Consider the following 21390-nt stretch of genomic DNA (forward strand, 5'->3'; position numbering starts at 1 on the left):
CTATTGGTCACTATCATCACAGCTTGCGAAAATAATCTTTCCGATGGCACTGAAGTTGCACAGATACTAAAAATATCTTTCGCCGTTCTAGGCAAATTTTTGAAGGAATTCTCAAGTGTTTTCAACCATTCTGAGGTGTATTTTTTCTTTCACGAATCAACTTGTTATAGTAGGCAGATATGTTATTTGGGTCTTTCATTTGGCGCGTTTTTAACATCTTTTTGAAATTATATAAAGATATATAACAGTAATAGTAACATATGATGCATTGAAGTATAAGTAGTTGTCTTCTTTTACACACATTTTCATTACCAATATATAAATTAAAATAATTATTAGAAAGTAATAACATTTTTTGAAAAGATTATTAATAGCAAACCACTTTTAATACTTAAACAAAAATTCAAAAAAACTGAGACCGAGACCGAGATATCTCGACGAGACCGAGATTTGAGATTTGAGAGACTGAATAAAGTCTCGCCTCGTCTCGGTCTCGTGCAGCACTACTACAGAAATGTAGTAATCTTATTCTGTATACTCGTAGTTTAGAAGACTGATGACATCAATCTAGAAAGCCTAAGTAAGGACTCTATCTTAGACAAAGCGGTTTTCCAACTCTGCGAGGTGAAAAAGATGGTCAAGGAATAAGCTCCAATTCCGGCAAGTCCGCCAATCCTAGAGCAAAATAGAACCGAATGGATCGTTCCAGCAATACTGGCAGTTCACAGGTTAGGTTTCTTATAGACTAAATTCTGTCTAGAGTTTATAAGAAGATCTAGTAGCATTGTGATTCAGACTTCTGAGAGAAATCTGAACCGCGCGTTGCTTCTACATTCTAAGCGGAAGACCTGCAATATATCCTACAGGACCACAAGACAGGGTCTAGAAACCAAAGTTTTTTTTCCTTCCCAGAAAAACAATTAATGCTGTCTAAAAAAGAGTTCGAAAACTCGAGGTGAAAAAGAGTAACCAAGGAATAAAATTCACTCAAATGAAAACGAGTCTTCAATTCATTAAAAAATCTTGATTATTTCTAAAATAAAATGTTCGATGCGTACTCAAGTACTTTAATTTTTCAAGTAATTTTTAAAATAAAATAAAAAAAAAAAAAAAGGTCACAGATTGCTGTAATATTTCTGCAAGATTTGATAGCTAATCGAGTGAGTCTGCACAGTATATTATTAATAGTAGGTATAGCTAGTTATAACACAATCTGTGCTTATATTCCGTTCAGTTCATTCGAATTTAACGTTTTATTCAGCAGTGCCAGGACTTGCAGATATAAATCACCAGCGCATAATAGTATCATGAGAACAGGTGGCATTAATGAGCCGAAAATTGAAGAACTCATGTGTTTTGGTCACATTTCTTCCGGTATAAATATATATCACATTTTCTTATTAATATAATAAAATTAACATTCTTATTTTGTATATTTAACTTTTTGGTTAGAAACGAGGAGACAAAAAAATTAATTTTTAGTTTGCAGCCAAATAAACAAAATAATTATCTGTTTTTTCTCTTTTGGTAAGCAAATTTGAGAAAACTAACTGAAAACCTACTCTTATGTTTAGTATGAGGTTAAAATTTAATATTAATGTTCTACAGAGTGTTCATTATTGGGCGAAAATCTATTTAGTTATGTTAATCCACAGGAAATGAAAAAATAAAGTTCCAAAAAACATTTGCGCCTAGAAAGTAAAGTAATATACAAATAAGAGTAAATCTCTTTATTTATAATTTCAAACTAAATTGTAATTTCAATTTTCGTAGCTTCCTTGATTGTTTCATTGTACCTCGCAAGGGATAATCCAAAAATAATGGATCATGGGTTAAAAATCCCAGTTTTTAGCCCTTAGATATTCTCTAAGGTTGAAAATGGTAAGAAATTAAGAGGGTACTGGTCCTCGTGTCTATCTTGACAAGCTCATTGTCTAGGAGGCTGTTCACTGAGACTGAGAAGGCGCCAGTGATCTCTGATGGTGACGTTTGTCGATTATAAAAGTGATAATTCCCAACTAGCAAAATGAAGAACGAGTATAATTGCAAATATTTGAACACTCAAGGTGTGAAATACTATAATGACCTAAACGTAAGACCCCTTGAGAGGTGGTTCAATTAGTTGTTTGCAACCAAGAGGCTAGGATGTGTAGCCACCACCTTACAAGGAGGATCTAGTAAATCCCTGTTGAACGTCAAGAGTGCGCTCCAAGAGTTGAGGCAGGATGACGGCCGTGTACCCACCCAGGTAAGGGGTGGACTGAGAAGATGGTTTGGAGGGTGGTTGGAGTTGTGTATATATAGTAGACATCTCTCCCAGAGTAGTGAGAGTATTTGAGAGCGGATCCCCAGGTGTGTGTGTGTGTGTGTGTGTGTGTGTGTGTGTCTGTGAGTGTGAGTAAAGCGGGCGTCTAGCGAGGCGGCTGTTCCCTTGAGAGGTGGCAATGATTTGTAGCCAGTGTGGGGGCTACAGGTTATATCATTGCCTTGGCAGACAGCGGTCTGATTTACTGGGACACACCTCGCACTCACCGAGTTAGCCAGAGATCTACACAATACTTTCTTATAAGCAGCCAGTCCAGGACTCCAGTATAGCTTTGAATTATCTACAAACTAACCTACAATCTATTCTACACAACTAATTATATAAAAAAAAATTGTTTCTGCTTTCTACAAAATATTATTTCACTTATAGATTATCTTTTTTTTTTGTTCCCTTCTTTTTATTGTTAAGGATATCACTGAAAGAAAGGCTATAATTTATGATCTGAAGATGCACATAAAAAGAAAAACTTATGAAGAAGAATAAAAATTACCTACTTCTCTTTTGTTGGGTTCAGTAATGCAGTTCTTTTTGGAATCTTTTAAAGCCAAACTGGGTTCAAATAGAATCAAAAATAAGCATAATCAGCTGGTGCAGTGAAGGACATATGCAGGACACAATATTCTACTGCAAGTGTCAGTACAGAGAGCTGTGAATAACCAAATAGAGACGCACACTGGCCAGGAACTTTAGGGAATGATAGAAGTGTCTATCAGAATAGAAACTGTACGGAACAATGAAGCACCACAAACCTTCCAGAAGACATAACGAACAGTGTGAAATTATGATAATAATATCTAATAATAAAAATAGTATTTCGATATTAACTACAAACATAATTAGAATGGCAGCTGTTTCCAGTCCTCTACTCTCACAGCAATCATATATCAGTTGAGCACAAGATTCCTTAATGTTTGAATTCAGGCGACCATTCCAATGACAAGCCAGTAATAACTGAGGAAACTCACCGACAGCACTGTGCCTAGATTTTCTCAGGATGAACAGGGAATGGTATTTTGTCACGTGACGTGATTTACGATTGGAAGAAGGAAAATTCATAACTTCCTACTTTGACCGGAAGTCTTTCACTTAATGATTGCCAATTCTAATTGGACAGACTAGAGAAGCTGTAACTATGGATGCCACCAATAGACCCTCTAAGTTGTGATGGTGCTTTCTGGCCCCTCTTAATTAATCTTAAACGATTCTACCTCAAAGTAGGCATTCAGTTGATAGGTATCATAAAAAAAAAAAAGATACTCTAATTTTAGGTACTTTAATATTGCAAAGCCCAAAAGTTACGTTCTTTCTTCTAAAATTTGATGAAACTAGTTTTTCCGGAAATAATAAAAACTACTATGAAGTCGAACACTTCGCCAAACTCCTTCACAATAGTGCAAAACAAAACGAAGAGTTTTTAAAATCCATCAAATTAATTTATCAATTTCTTAAATAAATGAAAACCTCCAGGCAGACGTTCAAATATCCTCCAGATACGTACAACTTCCTTGCCAAACATGCCCTTTCTAGTTCCCAGATGATGAATTTATAATCGCCTTTAGAATGCAAGCAAGCAGTTCGACAATATTTTGGCGTGTATGTTTCAAAATGATATACGAGTATAACCGTCAGTTAACTAATAGCACACTGCAGTTCATCACTGCAACTCATTATTATGCATGAGTGCAGTCCTATTGTTAACTTGTTTTAATATCTATATACAAAACATAGATTGGTTACGTGTATATGTTCTCATGTTTTTAGCAACTTAAAACTATAATTCATGAAAACTATACATGAACATGAAATATTATACAGTTTATACAATTAATTATAAATATTATAGGAATTTCCATTTGGCTATTCATTGCTAATGATTTCTTAGAAGTAATATTATTGGTTATTAAATGTTTTCTGGGCGTGCATCGATGATAATAATAAAAAAAGAACTACGTTCGATTGTGATATTAAAAATTTTTCTAGTTAATGAATTACCGGCAGTTCTTTGAAGACTTTGTTTTCCTGATTTGTTCTGGCCATTTTCTTGTTCCTAATTTATGGTTGAAATTATTAAGAAATTTATCCGAGAAATTTACATTTTTTTAAAATTAAGACAACCAGAGCCATTTTTTTCTTAGAGCCAAATAAGCTCTCTCGTTTCAGAGAACATTGACAATTACCGTGGTATCTGGAAAGAAAGAATTCTGAGGATCGTTTACTTATTTTTTGAAAATAACATATTGTGATTAACGACCAAGGCTCTTCTAAGATACGCTGAGAAAGAATGTTGCTCCGGGGGAATCCACCTAATGCTCAGTACTGTAAAGACTTGTCTTGGCGAGAAATACTCTGATGCATGCACCAAATATGAGGAGGAAAAGCTGTTGGAAGCACTGTTCATATGAAGCTCGGCTACTGCAGGATTGTTTAGTTGACAGAGTAGATGCAACATATCTACTACAGTTGGGGAAAATGTTTATAGGAGCTTAGAAGTTTCCTTTTGTGGTGGAAAGTAGTAATTAGGAACAAGAAGATAAGATAAAAGGTAAAGTAACCTTCAAGCTCAAAGAGTTCAATGCTCTTAAGAACGCGTAAACTTCATTGTTCAGTTTCCAAATTGGTTTCCAAAGTTTCTATAAGGGTCTCCCATTAAAAACAATACGTATTTTTTTTTTTTTTTTTTTTGTCCGGCGCATCAACTGCGAGGTTATTAGCGCCTCACACTCTTTCATTTTCCACTCGAGCTAGAATGGCGCTTGCCCAAAATACCCAGCATCCGAAACAACGCTTTTGAATGGTCAAAGGCGGAGGGAGCTAAGGAAGTATGGTATTATGGTCTTGACTTACTCTCTTTACCATCGCATCCGACGACGGGGAGAAGTCAGCCCAACGTTTCGCGCCATTCTCTAACTAGTATCAGGGGATTGCTAACGAAATCACTACCTAAGCACTAACTAAATAAATACATTCATACCAGAAGATACATTCATACTAGAAAATACACTCATATCAATAAATACATTCTTACTAATAAATACATTTATACCAGCAAGTACATTCATACCAATAAATACATTTTACTAATAAATACATTTATACCAGCAAGTACATTCATACCAATAAATACATTTTACTAATAAATACATTTATACCAGCAAGTACATTCATACCAATAAATACATTTTACTAATAAATACATTTATACCAGCAAGTACATTCATACCAATAAATACATTTTACTAATAAATACATTTATACCAGCAAGTACATTCATACCAATAAATACATTTTACTAATAAATACATTTATACCAGCAAGTACATTTATGCCAATAAATACATTCTTACTAATTACATACACGCTTTCTACATTCACTCTGGAGGAGTGTACTCGATATTCCACTCCTCGCTTAAGATATCCTAACCTAGCCTAACCTAACTGATCTAAATTTTACTATACAAGTTACTACTCTTCAAAAAGTCAAACAGTTTTCCTATATAAGGGGAACCCTCTTTTAAAATTGCCCGCAAGTTACATGGTAGCCCTGTTCTTTGTCTCTTTCCTTTAAGGGCCTGACACTCTTCTAACATGTGGATCACGGTCAGACTCTCTCTACATAGTAACAATACGTATTATTCTGTGTATTTTTTTTAACAGTTTTATTTTATAAATAATGGGCTTATATTAAAATTAATTCGTAAAAATCCAACTTTTGCGACTCAGAAGACCTGTAAAAGGATACTTTCGGTAAAACCCAAAAATCTCACAATTACAACTTCCCTTAATTAGTAGAATAACACAAAGTAAAAAAAGTAAAAAAAAAAAAAAATCTTACTTAACGAGTAACAACTTTTTGAAAAAGCTGCAACTTATCTTGCGTTTCTTCTAGTAACTGCATCACACAATTGCTCCTCACAACTTCAGCACATTAATATATCTAAACTAAATTATAAATTTAAAAAGCTATTTTGCAATTTAGCGACCACATCGTATATTGTGGTCTAGCAAACTATGGTACCTCTTCAGCCATAAAGAGGCTGTAGAGGCGAACAGATTCATTACTTTGCCAGCCCTAAGTACCTGAAGGTATTCTTCTTCTTTTTTTCCAAGAGGTGTCATAAAAGGAAGTAAAGTGATCAAGTTAAATACAATAATTTCTAACATTATTCTGCTCTATCTTAAACTCTGAAGTATTGATCTGTAAGGATGATTCAAATACTGGAACACGGAAATGATCTTTGACATTGGTTTTAAAGTTTGCGTGTTAATCACAGAATATGTAAAATTCAAAAGACCTTTAGCCTTATTCCTGTAAAATATAATTTTGGTGGGTTGTTCGGAGCTCTAACTTTAAGCTTGTCTGGAAGTTATTTTTAAAAAATTAAAGTTATGCATATTTTTCAGGTGGGCTTTATGTCCAACTACCAATATACATAGATGTTGTGGAGAGAGGCTATTTACGAACATTCTTCACTATAACTTTTAAAGGCCTATCTGGGGAAACGAATCCAGAAACATTACTTAGGCTTTTATTAGATTTGCGGGCCTTGCCTCTAACTTCTCGGCTGCTGTAGTCCAAATCCAGTAACGTCTTGTATTAGTAATGAAAAGGTAAGAATACATTTGATTGGATTGTTCATCAGGAACAGTTTTTCAGGATTATTGGCTTTTTATGTTCCAAGCGAGAAGTCTTTTTCTTCTTCGAGCTCCGATCAGTATTTTTAAAGTATTCTATACTCTAGTATCCAAGTAACAGCGGTTCTCTATCGTAATAAAGTCAGAGTATTAGAAAACAGCTTTGTATCCTTCTATCATAGTCTGTGCAGAGGTCGGAAGATGAAGGAAATTTTCCTTAGACAACAGAGGTCTGCTTTCAGATTCCATCGAGCTACACAAAACGCAAAGAACAATAGGTATTCATCCTATATACTGGAGGCCTAAGTAATTTTCTTTTCAAGTTAAACGCGATAAGTAGAAGGATATTCCTGAAGGAAAACCGCCGGCATTTTGCCACAGTTTAGAGCAAAAACGCTAAGATTCCACAGGAAGCAAACATCCCTGACTGAACCTAACTCTAAAAACTTCCCTGCAATCTTTTATTGACAATATCACTGTCACGGAAATAAAGGGGGAAATTATGGTTACAGAAATGGCAGCTAATTCCTGTTAAAAATTTGGGAAAAAAGTTACTGTGATTTCAGGAATAGTCAGGAAGAATTAAAGCTTCTAGCTCCTTCCTTCAGCTCTAAAGAAAACAAAGTACTTCCTTATTCTAAATAAAAGTGATAGGCTAAAGCAGCGTTCAAATAAAATAGCGAACAATTAAGAAAACCTCACTCTCTTTGAGAATAATATACCATCAAACAGTTTTTCTTAACAATTCCAAGTAGTAGAAAAGATCCAGATGAAGTGTTTAAAGTGGATGCGGAAGAAAAGAGAAACTGTAGGGGAGAAGAGAGAGATATATTAGTCTCGACGGGATTACCAAGGAAATTGGGCGGATGCCAGTTTAACACGACCAGTTTTAAAGGACTCAATGAGGAGACTGATTGGGAGATGGATATGTGCTCTAGACAGAGTGTGCAGGTAAAGGTCTAGGGATTTCAATAGATTTATGTAGTTTAGACTGATAGATTAGTACTGGAAATCTACCTTCCCTACAGTTACTATTGCTATGTGCTAATCCTTAACCATTTCTACTGTTAATAAATCGAATAGTTATCTAACAGTTAATCGAATAGTTTTTGAAAGATTTGTGCTCCAAAGAACACAAATTAATCAATTTCACGACGAGTTGAAGAAGTACAAGTTTATTTGATAATTGATTTCAATGAAGAGTGAAATAGAATTGCTAAAAAATTATTCTAAAATAGGTAGTTAAATCTGTTTCAGTGATTCACCCACCATCAGTGATCAGTTCATCAAATTCTTGTAGATCTTCACATTGTAACTACCCAAATGTAATCTGCTATTACACAAACATATTCCAGAACGAACTGCAAAGATAAGCTATCCTTTATAGGGTATATTACTACAAAGTAAGATTTTAAAATCTTTTGAGTATAAAAATATATGCAGAGGTAGCAACTTTGTAAAATAATGGTGCAAAGAAATACTCGCCATTCTACTGAACCAATTAATAAGTTTCTAGCCTTCTCTCGAAGAATGTAGAACGATTTTCTATTCCGAAATGCTAATTTCAATCTTAACTTTTATTTTTATCTTTTGAGGACGCATGTTCAGATATCTAGAAGTTAAGAATTGTGAGATTCATTTTTAAAACTTGCAATGATACAAGAAATATTGAGTCAAATATATGGCTCTCCACTATCTAATTTGTAGAAGATACATACAAAAATTACTAATTTCAAAGATATTAAATAATAAAACAGCTTCTTGTCACTTGGCACACCTTTTAGATAACCTATATAATGTTGCTAGTCCGTGACTGGTTGTCGTTCACGTTTTAAAAATCTAAAATTAAAAATTTAAATTAATTTAAATGGTAAATTATTGCTTCTAATTAAATCCAACAACTGTTCAAACGTTTTTGCTATTATTTATAGACGGTGCGTTACGCATTTAAAAAATGAATTAATATAAATTTTTAATTACATTTCTAATGTAAGTATAATTATACTTATTAGTATTAGTGTTCAATTGAGAAGGCCGGTCCTTCTGTCGAGGATCAGATGCCGATATATTTCAGAGGAATATACAAACAAAATTTATGGCACCCACAGGTATACCCCCCTGTGATTAGTGAAATGGATTCTCCCTCTTGTGCAGGACCCAGGGGATTGCAATTCCAATAACAAACACGTTTTCATTACTAATTATAACTATTTTTTTGTTTTGTTTTTGGCTTTTATTTCTTCCTCCTTCTGTTATGTCTTTAATTTCGGTAAAAAGAAAAACAGAATTATCTTACTTCTGGCATGAGGATGCGACAGTATCCACGATATTAAGGTTTCTTTACCAGGCATCCAACTATGGAAATGAGGTGAAAAAGCAAGTTTCACCCTCTTGAAGAATGCTGCACTGTGCTGGTAAGCGACTGCTGAAGACAGGTGTACCAGCAAGTCTGTAGCAGAACTAGAGAGGGTTGCAAGGCACTAAAGTTCTTGTATGAAAAAACAGAGCAGATGATGAAAAAAAAATAAAGTAAAATAAAGTAATCGCCTATTTTTTCAGGCGGGCCTTAACGTCCAATTACTATTTACTAGGTGTCGTGGATGGAGGCAACTAGCAAACGTACTTTACTATTTCTCATTTAACCATTAAATAAAATCCAAGGCCAAGACTGGGAATCGAACCCAATACCACGATGCTTTGCAGGTCTCGCCTCTTAACCGCTCGGCTACCGTGGCGCCTTAGGGTACGTTTACAACGGAGCTGTGAGTATAGATGATAGCAGAGATGATAACTGATAGAGTAAAATATAATCGCTGATTAGTGTGCACAACGGAGCTGTGATACATGCAACATGTCGAGTAGTGAAGAAGAGTTTTTATGTTCATCAGCAACGAAATGGTATATTTAAAAAAAAAAAGATGTAGAAAATATCATGTACATACCATAAATAAAAAAAACGAAGTACTTTGGGCGAATTTCACCATTTATATAAGGAACTTAGAAATTATCCGGATCGTTTTTTAGAATATGTGAGGATGGGTCCACCCACATTTGACTAAATTTTAGAAAAAATAAGGTCAAAATTAAGAAAACGTAGGAAAAATTGTCATGGAAATCCTATAACTATAGAAGAAAAACTAGTGATAACTCTGAGGTAAGGTTATATTGAGGAAAAACAAATAAATACACATAAAAATAAATGTAAGCACGATTTAAAAAACAAAATATTGTTTAAAAGTAAATAATAAAATAATAACCAAAAATAATGAATAAAGACAGCACTAATTAATTTTTCTACCTCCATTTTGAAGCTCCGATACTGGAGTTCAGCTAGCAGAAAAATGAAAAATTCAATTCTATCATCTATGCTCGTTTATACCAGCGAGTATGAGTCACTAGTCGAAGCTTCGTTGTGCACGCTCACATAAGAATGTACTAGGTTATTCTATAAGCGCTGATGCATCACTGCTATCATCTCCTCTATCATCTATGCTCACAGCTCCGTTGTGAACGTACCCTTAGAGGAGATGATGATTCAAGAGTACAAATTGGAACTTTTTTTTTTTAAAAAAAAAAAGAAAAGGCCTCCTTTTTGCAACCAAATAGATCTATTTTGCCCATTGGTGCCCAGGTGATTACTATCCGCTTACAGTATCCTCGGAGATGAAACAACACGCCAAGATAATCTAGGTTTTACTTCTAGAACATTAGGATGACCGAACAGCAAAGGAAGATTGGACCGTTTGAATTTTCTATCATTGCAAGTTCTTTTCCCACTCTAGATCTGGGAACTTATTGAAATGGAATCTAAATAGTCAACGGATTCTCCAGACGATTCATTTAGGATTATTTGGACTCGCACTGGTGCATTCCGAATTTGGAACTTCCATCAATGTACCCAACTTCATATTATTGATGTCCGCTTTATTCAAATAAATTTATCTGTTCATTTTTTTTATATTGATCCGTTGAAATATTTTAATCAATTATAATAAAACAAGTAAATAAGAAGTTAAGTGCGATTTCACATTTAAAAAAATATATATATTTACTGAAGTAATATACTTTTCAGTAATGACGTAGATACGCCTCCACAAGAGCAAGTAATGTCAACAATAGTTCTACATTTATCTACTAGTTGGTATCATACATATTAGGTTGATCTAGAGTAGAACAGGAGAGAGAGCCTAGCATACTCCTCTGGGTAAGAGACAAGTTTAGACATTTTTAGTGGACGTTACTCACTGGGCCAACACGTACTCAACTTGGACAGTATGTCACGTTCTAAAAACACTGGACATTCTCACGTTACTCAAGTTAATATTTATGTACACCATTACAACTCTACAACCACAACAGCAACCAACGTTCTCTGTTTTCTTTTTTTTATCCTACTAAGATTAAACAAAAACAGAAAATGTTTAAAACTAAATTTATCTTCATTTGCTCTCTTAAATTTTGTAGAAAGCCCCTTTTATCCTGTTTATAGATAGATAAATACAGGATAATGGAGATGCTGGTAAAGTACATCCAGGTATCCTTCTCTTTCTTCATTATAATAAATTTAATTGAGAGCATCAACATATGAAGTCATTGGTGCACACTGCAGGAATCAGGGCAGCGATCTCTCCTCACAGAGACAGTGATGGGCTCCCAGGAAAAGAGAATCAAAAAGCAGGTCTCGCAAACTTTCCAGTGGAATCCATGTGAGCCACTGAGCAAATCCCTGCCACTCGTCAATGCTCCTGGTTAAATGTCTTGAGACACAAAAGTTCTGTACGGCCACCCTGGGTATATATAAAACTGTCCTAGGAAGAAGCCCAAAATCTCGTATTAAAGAATCCTAACCTGAACCATTTCGGAAAGGGATACAGCATACATCCTATCCCGAATTCCCATTCCTATTCCTATCCCCAGCCGAATGAGAACTCATGTCACCCCCATAATTAAGACGTACCTCCTTATCTCCAATGCTCTTGTATCCCATCTTAAGATAAATGGGTGGCTACACTTTACTGAACAAATATTTTCAAGATGAAAATGGCCAGCATAAGGGTATGTGACAGCTAATAAATTCTAAACAATAAAAATGGAAAACATTAAATGCAGTAAAATTACTTAATTATAAGAAGTTCCAGAAGGGTTATCTGCTTCAACGATATTCAAGGAATGCCCTGGTTGAAAGGCGTTTTACTAAAGCATTGAAATAAGATTCTAGGATCAGATGATATTTTCTGCAACAGGAAAGGATCTGGGAATCAATCCTAATGAACAGTTTAAATTTGAAACCACAGAAAGGATCGACAACTGTACGACGAAGGATTTACAGCAAGGAACTACTTATTATTCATTATTTATTAATATTAATTATAATTAATGATTTCCTACTTTGTATTTTTGAACCTCCATTAGAACTCAACAAACCATTGTGACCTCCAGACAGGTAGCAATGGAAATGATAGGTTATCCAGGTCATGGCAGGCAATGGACTTCACCTGAGATTAATAGGCAACCTTTTTACTGAGTACTTCGGACAATTAGCAGGACAATACTGATTCATCAACAGACAGATAGCTAAGAAAATATAGAGGCAAAGGGCTGAGCTCAACCAGGAAACTCTATGAGGAGTCACACTGTCCTAATCCCTTAAAATTAAAAATACAAATTAGGGCTATATTACGACTTTACAATTTTATTTTCAAATTGACTACTAACATTGGGTTTTTTGTTTTTACAACTTAGCAGAACTGCTTGCATCGCGAACTTTATGCAGGCCTTTATAATAATAAAAATTTTAAGTAATTTCTTACGCTTTGTTGATTTGGGAGAGGTTTGATGAAAGGGTTAGTGGAACAGCAAAAAGAGGGAACCCAATACACGGCTTGACAGCTCAGAGACATGCATGAGTTAACATGAACCAGTAATTTACGATGAAGTCAATCAAATAAAAAAAAAAATCGAGAAAGAAGATCACAGACTCCCAAGAATACTGTTAGGGTCTAAAATTTCGTTTTTATAATTTTATCTCTTCCATTCTCCTGGAGAGAAAGGTCTATCTATCTTTCTTTCGCAGACTGAGAGTTTATTAAAAACAGAAATAAAGAGTTTAGAAGTAAGACAGGAGGTTCAGTGTTAGCCAGGGAAGCTGTAAAACAAAAACAAAAAATAAATCTCAAGAAAACGCTTTTATCTGAATGTCACATTAATTCTGTTCTCTAGCCACCACCCACCAGCTAATGATGGTGACTAATTAGAGAGAATGTAACTGTGTGATCTGATATTTGGGATGCTGTGTATGTGTATTTGGAAGCTGTGAAATAAAACCTGAGAAACTAAATGGGCTCCAAAATTCAGCTCTATTTATTTTTTGTTTTTTCATTTTATTTTCAAAATTCTAATGAATTTCTTCCAAAATTTCAAAGAAACTGATCGTGTTTGTCTCGTATAAACGGAGTTATCAACTTGAATGAACTGATTTACCTACCCAAAGATTAAGTTTCAGTTTATAATAACTTTATGGCATGGCTTAATATGGTTTTGGGGACATTTAAATTTAAATTTGTCAGTCATAAGTCAATTGAAAGTAGCCCTAAAATCAATAGTTCCAACTGACTACAACCTAACCTAACCTAACCTAACCTAACCTAACCTAACCTAACCTAACCTAACCTAACCTAACCTAACCTAACCTAACCTAACCTAACCTAACCTAACCTAACCTAACCTAACCTAACCTAACCTAACCTAACCTAACCTAACCTAACCTAACCTAACCTAACCTAACCTAATCACAATTTTTAAAACTGTAATTAAATCTGCTTTCTATAGAAATTAATTCAGCTTTATTTATTAAAGCATTTAGCGAATTTTAAACGTCGAAGATTTAAACGAACCTTAAACCATTTCAAGACTAAGCTGTTTAAATCAGCATTCACTCACAATAAGCTTAAGTGGTGTGTAAACTTGCGTCATTTAAGTCGTATCTACAGAAAGACGTATCTTAAATCAAGAACTACTCAAATCAGCATATCCTGTCTGGTGAAATGATAACGGATATTAGTTCTAAGCTGGTACTGTAAGGGGATCCTAGAGTAAAAATGGGCCTTTGTCCAAGCTTGTTAGCAAACCGAATCTCTCATTTAACTGTCATTATCAAACTCCATCCACATTGTTTACTTTTTGCCAGCCAGTTTTGATGCAGTACTATCCAACATCAAATCCATTCCAAAAAAAAAACCTCCGTCGGCAATGAACAAAGAGCGGATATGGACTACAGAATCTACCAATGTTGACACTGCCTGCCGAATTATCTTGCAAGTTGAACAAGTGATGACCCCGTGAGTGCTTCTACAGTAATCCAGCGCCACTACATTGCTCAGAAATATAGTTAACACCTTTTGATGACAAGAGCAAAATGGATCAAAAGTATTTTTGGACTAATAGAGCAACTTTTCGTTGTATTGAGTATCTTCTTTTCACCTGTATCCCACGGTAATAATAAAAATATCTATTATTCAATCTTCACTTACACAGAGTCACTATCCATAAATAATTTTGTAAAGCTTGGATGGAAGTTCTAGGGCGGCTTCACCTACATTTTTGCGTTTCTAAGCTTCTACTTAGCCACGAATCTGATAGACATTAGATAATAAGCAAATATACTGGTAGAATCTCCAACAAAGAATTATACATATTTTATATTATGTTTTTTGCAGTTCAAATACATCTTAAGTGCTAATCTAAAGTAGCGACCGCTGAAATACTAAGTGTCAGATGAGGCAAAGAAAAATGTGCATACTCGTAAACAAAATGTAAGTTGAACAAATAAATTCTGTACATTTGATGAGTTTGCAATATTTTTTTCATTTTATTTTTGTAAAGAAAAATAATAAATAAAGAATAAGTAATGCTACAAATAGGAGACTCTGGTTTTGTAATGACATGAATAGGTACCGAGTGTCTTGGAGTCTTCAAAAGGAGGAAAGAGAGAGAGAAAAAAAAATTGGACAACACTGGAACATCTCAAGTTTGATACGGAAGGAGTGAAGTCCTATTTGTGGTAGAAGAGGTCAGAAGAGATAGAAATGAGAATAACATTCTAGAGAGATGCGAAAGGGGTTCAAGCTAAGAGAGAGGAGGAATAGACTGGTGAAGCAAGGGTTGAGAAAAGGAGGGAGATCTTTGTGATGGACAGCATAAAAAGGGAGCAATTTTCTAGGTGGTGATTCTGAATGGCGAAGGATGTCTTGTTAGGGGAGTGAAGAGCGAATGATATAGAGGGAAAGGAGTTATGTCCAGTGCAGGAGTAGCTAGCGAATAGCCGAGAGAATGTGCTGGTCCAGGACTATATATATATATATACAGTTCTCGAACAGAGGATGACGTCTCATCAACTGCACTTCAATGTCACCAGAGTACAAGGTCCGCCAGTTCTGCTAGTGACAGCACAACTTACCTCCAGCGTGCTCTCCTAACTACTATTTGCTGTGCTCACTCTTCCAAACTTCACCTCCATCACTCCAGCACAGCCCATCACATTGTATATATATATATGTGTGTTCCTGGTTGGACAGCATACACATCTTAGATATTACGAAATACGAGTATAATATCAATACTCCAGCTTTCTCCAAAGGATAAAGTTTTATTTTAACTTATATTTTATGTTCTCTTCAATCGACAGTTAAATATCATTTTTTAATTTTTTACTAACAATATTAAACAACAAACCGAGAACTTGAGACGCATTAGAAGAATCCTTATTTTTACGGTTTTATCTTCAACTACAGGCCGTTTTTTAGCGAATTACCCTCTGTCCTCGAAGTCAAAAACCCTATTATGCAAAACAGAATTAAAAAGGAATCCTTTACATTAAAAAAAGAAGCGACCATTTCTTCTCCTTCTTCCTCACACAGTCTGGACAGAAGGCAGGAAGAAAACTAATGGAAATTTCCCTACTTCTGACTGTGTTGGTAACATTGACTGAGTTATTTTCAGAGCCTATTAAAAAGGCTTGAGACCAAATTGAGTAGGCAAGGTTTCTCACTAGGCTCAGTGTTCGTGCCGATAAGATCGCTCCATAATAATAATAACGCTCCCGGACACTGTAAAATGAAAAAGAATTTGGATTTAAGCTTTTTCATTTCTATTTCAATACAAAGATAGTTTTAATAAAGACTGTATCACTGTAATGATTATGTATACAGCATATTTAATACACCCGCAACTAATCTTCAGCCCTTTTTTGACTACTGGTTAAACAACAAAGTTAAGAGTTTTGTACAACTAAATCTGTTTCGAAGTTCTTTGGCAACAGCTTCTCGTCACCTCATCTGTCTACGGATCACCATTATAGGAAAGTTTTTGGAAACTTCAGTCGCTACTTCAGGCACAATCTTTCCTATGTTCTTCTCTCCTAGTGGGAAAGGTCAATTATCTTGCTACAGGTATGTGGACTAGCCACTTCAGTAATCTTAGCATCCTTACGATCAAACTGAAGAAATACGGGTCACTACAAGGTTCAATGTTCAAACAATACACACAGAGATAGTTGAAATGTGTATCTACTTGGGTTTAGCGAATCCATCATCGCGCCAACTAATACACATTCACTAATTGCACACTGTACAAACCATTCTTTGGATATACATGGATTCTTTAAAGAGCCGCAACATCTGTAGCTTATTAAGCCCAGTCCACTTCGGTAATTTACGTAATACACCTCAAACAATAACCATCCTTTCTGATATACTCATCATTACATCAGTATCTTACTTTAACTTTCTAAAAGCTGTTTTACGTCACCCTGTGTACATACCTCTTAGAGAAACTTAACGTAAGTTTGGTACACACGTTCTCTTGTAATTCTTTTTCTTCAAGTCGATTGATTAGAAGAGATAAATTAGTCAATTGTGTCCCTTATACAGATAAGTTTTGAACTTTTAATAGAAATAACATTCGCTAAGAGAGCTTTTCGACTTTTAATTAGGATACAAAATGTGCTCACTCACCAGTCTTAAGCATATGAAGAGTTTTCTTTCCAAAAAGTACCGTACGTGGAAAACTTACCTGAAAACGAAAATACCAATTATAAATAAATTAAAGAACTAGAAAATTGCAGTAAATTTATAAAAGAAATTATAATAAAGAGTAAAAACACGGATAAATGAAAAACACACAAAGAATTAATAAAGATCAAGATTAGGTCATTCTTGGTGCTGATTTATGAAGGCCAAATTTCCTTGATAGAGATGTGCAAAACTGCACTTTGATCAATTCTTTGACAAAATTTAAGCTAACTTGCTAATTCATGCATAAATATTGCTTCATTTTACTTGTAATTTGTTTACCCAAAAGTAGTTCAGATTCATTGGAGTAAAATAATCAACATTCTTTGCAAGGATTAAGGCCTACTTTGAATGGGGGGCCCTTATTTGGCAATATTCATCAAAAAGAACTCAGTAAAGATTTGAAACATTTTTTGTGCGTCTCGTATTACTTACTTAGTTTTTCATTGTTTGCTTTATTTCTATTTTATTTTATTTAACATTTACAGGAGAATACCAGAACCCACATTTTGAATCTGGTCGGTTGGGACTAATCTGGAAAACGTTTTCTACCTGAATGTTAAATGTTTCAACAACGAATGTGTCTTCATAGCAGTTGCTAATGTATCCATATTGTGTAGAGATTATTCTTCGTGGTGACTGCAATAGCTTGGCGTATTATAGTTCTAGGGTTTGATTATTTAGTGGATTTAGTTATGTATTCGGTTTAGATTAGTATGCCATGCTTCCAGCCTTCTTTATTAAATATAATCAAAACAGGCTTTGATTGACACAAGAATGGGTCAATACAATGAAATCGCTAATGTTTGACTCGGATTACACAAAGCGAGCACACAGAAAGCAGAAAAAACAAACAAACAGAACAGTATTCTACGTCAGGGACCGGTAAAATTAACATCAATACAGTAAATTGATGAGAGGAAACAGCAAGTAGTAGAACTCACAAATTCTGTCTTGCTGGCGACTAAAACTAACTAAAAACTTGCAGACGCAGTCTACTACCGCATCAAATAAATATCAATTAACTTGCCAATTACTGTATAAGGACATTTGTCAAGTTAGTCACAAGGCAAATGTTAGTTGGCTGTGAAGCGAGCAAAAAGAAAGATGGTGAGAGAGAGGTCCATAATAGAGGAGATAGGCAGTTAATCAAAGAGTTTTCTCTCACCCTGCTCCAATAGGATTTAGGAGGAAGAAACCCCCCCACTCATTCTGTTTCGCCTTTCTTGTTGATAAGCAAATATATATCTGGAGAGTCAACAACCAACTAAACAACAATCTGTTAATGGAAGCACAGTGTGAAGGCAACAGAAGAAGAAATGTTAGTTAACGTCCTGTTTGTTTTGTGAAATGGTGGTGGAGAGTAGACGGAATTCTTCAAGAATTTATCACTTTAATATAAACAAGAAGATAAAAGAAGTTACTATGATCAGGAACATGTAAATAATAATTAATAAATAATTAATAGAATTGACAAGATCGAATTAATGAATGTGGTCAACTAAACTACTTTAGAAAAAAATCATTAGACAAATGGTTTTGTTTGACATTTAAGGGAATTCAGAAATATTTCTATTTACTTCCTAAAAGAAGGCATTTAAAATATTTAAGGAAACACAATCTCTCTTTTCTATTACACGCAATCAAAAATACTTTTTAGTAAAGCAATGCAGCAAAGAATACGGTGAAGGTTAATACCATTATGGGACAAATCCAGCGTTCATTATTTCTCTTTTTCACACTCTGCTGTGTCAGGATTAATATCATTTCGACAATTGTGCAGTCCAATAAATAAAAAAATCTGTGGAAAACCATTTAAAGTAAAAGTAAAGCAATGCAATCGTTTATTTATTTTTCCCAAGCGGGGCTTGACCATCAGTTACCAATCAGGTGTCGCAGTCGGAGACTGAAGCGTAGACTTCATTATTAATACTTTTTTTTAACGAATAATAAAAATAGGTACATGTGGGAATTGAACTGAGAATCTCCTTACAAATCTATACTACACTAACATCCGGCTACATATTATTCATTGCATTTACCTTCTTTATTTAATAAACTTGCCAAATGGCTTCTAATTTAACATTTTTACTCAACAAACACTGACTTGTTTTTCAAAGAAGTTGACCTTTTATTGGCTAACAATAAAACCAACTTAAAGAGTTCAAAGGCACCGCTTTGATCCTTGAAATCTGTACACTTCTTCATTTGTCTTTAGTTTTATATTTTTGGACCTTTTTTTTTGGAACAAAATCGAAAGCAATACCATGTTTTAGTAATTAATTGGAATCTTTTTTTGCAGATTCACTTCATTTGGGCTGAAATTGATTCTTGTTTGAACAATCTGATGAAATCTGATTACAAGCAATGAATATTAATATCAAAGTTTGCTTGTTAAAAAAAAGGAAGTCTAGAACTTGATTAAATAATTCTGAAAATTCAGTGTTCTTCTTTTAGTTTTATAGATGTATAGTGTATATAAGGGGAATAGATACTGTAGCCAGCTTTTTAAAAGAACAATGATGTTAAAGAAAGGGATAAAGTGTAAGGAAACATGTTGCTTTCGATGTTCGCAGGAGGTCTTGAATACTAGACAGTTGATGAATTTATGCGTCCATTATTAGAACGTCAGGATGTTGGGGCGAAGAAGAACAGCGTCGCACGGTGCCACTCTCGTAAGTTGTTAGTAGTCGTCGTAGTGGTACCCTCTGTATGGGTGAGTGCCAGGGATATCTAAAAAGGAGATGGCAACAGTAAGATGACAACAGATGTGGGTTTTGTCTGTTTTATGTGGGTCTCCGGTGAAGGCGCCACTTTCCACTTGGTTATTTCATTCATTTTTTTTTTTTTTGGATTTCCGGTTTTATCCAACAACCAAGCGGAATAATTGTATTTAAAATTTCCTCATCTTTTACCTGGTTACTCAAATTAACTGGAACTATTTAAGAAAGGCTTAAATAACAAACGTTTTTCTTACCAAAATAAGCTAATGTAAAACTCCAATCAAGTAAAATTATAATTTTAGCGCGTTTAAAAATATTTAAATCATGAAAAGCCCAATGGCACTTTCATTAAATAAATGTTATTAATCAAAACTTGGTTCACCCCGACATATCTGCTGTATCTAGAAACAAACTCGACACATCTCTTCATCTACACGCTCAGACTGCACTTAAATTACATAATTAAAATTACACAACTTCCTGCTAATAGATACCCTCTCTTAATGACAAAAGAATTAATAGCAAAAAAACTATTTTGGTATTCTGATTTAGAAAAACTCATAAATAAATTTAATATAACTCCGGATATTTCTTTGGAGAATATGAGTAATTGGAAATCTGAATTTGATAAAATACGTAACCGTTTGGAAACAATATTTCATGCAGAATTCATTGAAAGGGCACAGAGATCAATTTCAAACATGATGTACAGAGAGCTGAACTTTGAGCATAAGTGTATTAGCTATGTGTACGACAATAACATGAGCGATAGTGTTTGGATCATGAAGGCCAGAAGTGGCCTGTTGAATTTAAACTTTAAAATCTATCAACATAGCGAACACAGCTCACTCTGTAACTTATGTCTTATATCTTGTCTCAAACGGAAGACTCTTTCCACTTCATAGCTGTCTGTCCCAGATTAAAAGAAATAAGATTAAAATGTTTAAAACAGGAGATATTGCAGAAAGATGTGTTAATAAAATACTTAAATGGAGAGTACGGCTGGAATTCAATTGTCAATTTCTGTAAGATTGCCTCAAGATTACGTCAAAATGTAAACTCTAGTGCGTAGATAAAATTTGAGATCATTATTTATTTTGTATTACTATTATTTATTTTAGTTATTTATTTATTATTATTTCTTTTCTTTTTTTTTCTTTTTTCTCATTTATCTTTTATTAATTAATTAAATTATTTTTTGCTTTATTTTGTTTTTATTTTTTGCATAAGCACACAAGTTTTCAATTTATTTTGCTTTTGCTTATTTGGAGAATTTTTTTCTTTTATTTTCCCGTTTGTATTGTCTTTGTGTAAATTTTTCATTTCATTTTTTTTGTATTTTGTACTTTTTATTTGGTTTTTGTATTTTACAAATCTGTTTAATTTAATGTATGAGATGACCGACTCCCCCGATGGTCGATGGCCAGGAGGCAGTCTTGAATAAAGACTATTATTATTATTATTATTATTATTATTATTATTATTAATCAAAACTTAACAAATAATATATTCGAAACAATTTAGGAGCTTTCACATACTACTTGTAATTTCACCTTCAAGTTACGATCTTATTAGAATTACAGAGTGAAACTTCTATTTCTAAGGAAATTGCTATAGAAAGATCGATAGAATGTATTTCCTA

At 34.2% G+C, this 21390-nt stretch overlaps 1 protein-coding gene across 2 annotated transcripts in view; it reads right to left on the reverse strand.

The window, feature by feature from the left end:
- The window catches only part of tio (zinc finger domain-containing protein tiptop), a 331986-nt gene that overhangs the window by 172706 nt on the left and 137890 nt on the right, over positions 1 to 21390 (reverse strand). Inside the window, exon 2 of one of the 2 annotated variants that reach the window (XM_074126808.1) lies at positions 16969 to 17026. The exons of the other annotated variant lie outside the window; for it this stretch is intronic. Within the exon in view, the coding sequence (XP_073982909.1) occupies positions 16969 to 16981 (13 nt within the window). The 5' untranslated portion in view covers positions 16982 to 17026. The remainder of the gene's footprint in view (positions 1 to 16968; positions 17027 to 21390) is intronic. 2 annotated transcript variants of the gene reach the window in all.

Source organism: Rhodnius prolixus, unplaced genomic scaffold (assembly GCF_049639745.1).
Source record: "Rhodnius prolixus isolate KJV_2025 unplaced genomic scaffold, Rpr scaffold_3, whole genome shotgun sequence".
Classification (NCBI taxonomy): domain Eukaryota; kingdom Metazoa; phylum Arthropoda; class Insecta; order Hemiptera; family Reduviidae; genus Rhodnius; species Rhodnius prolixus.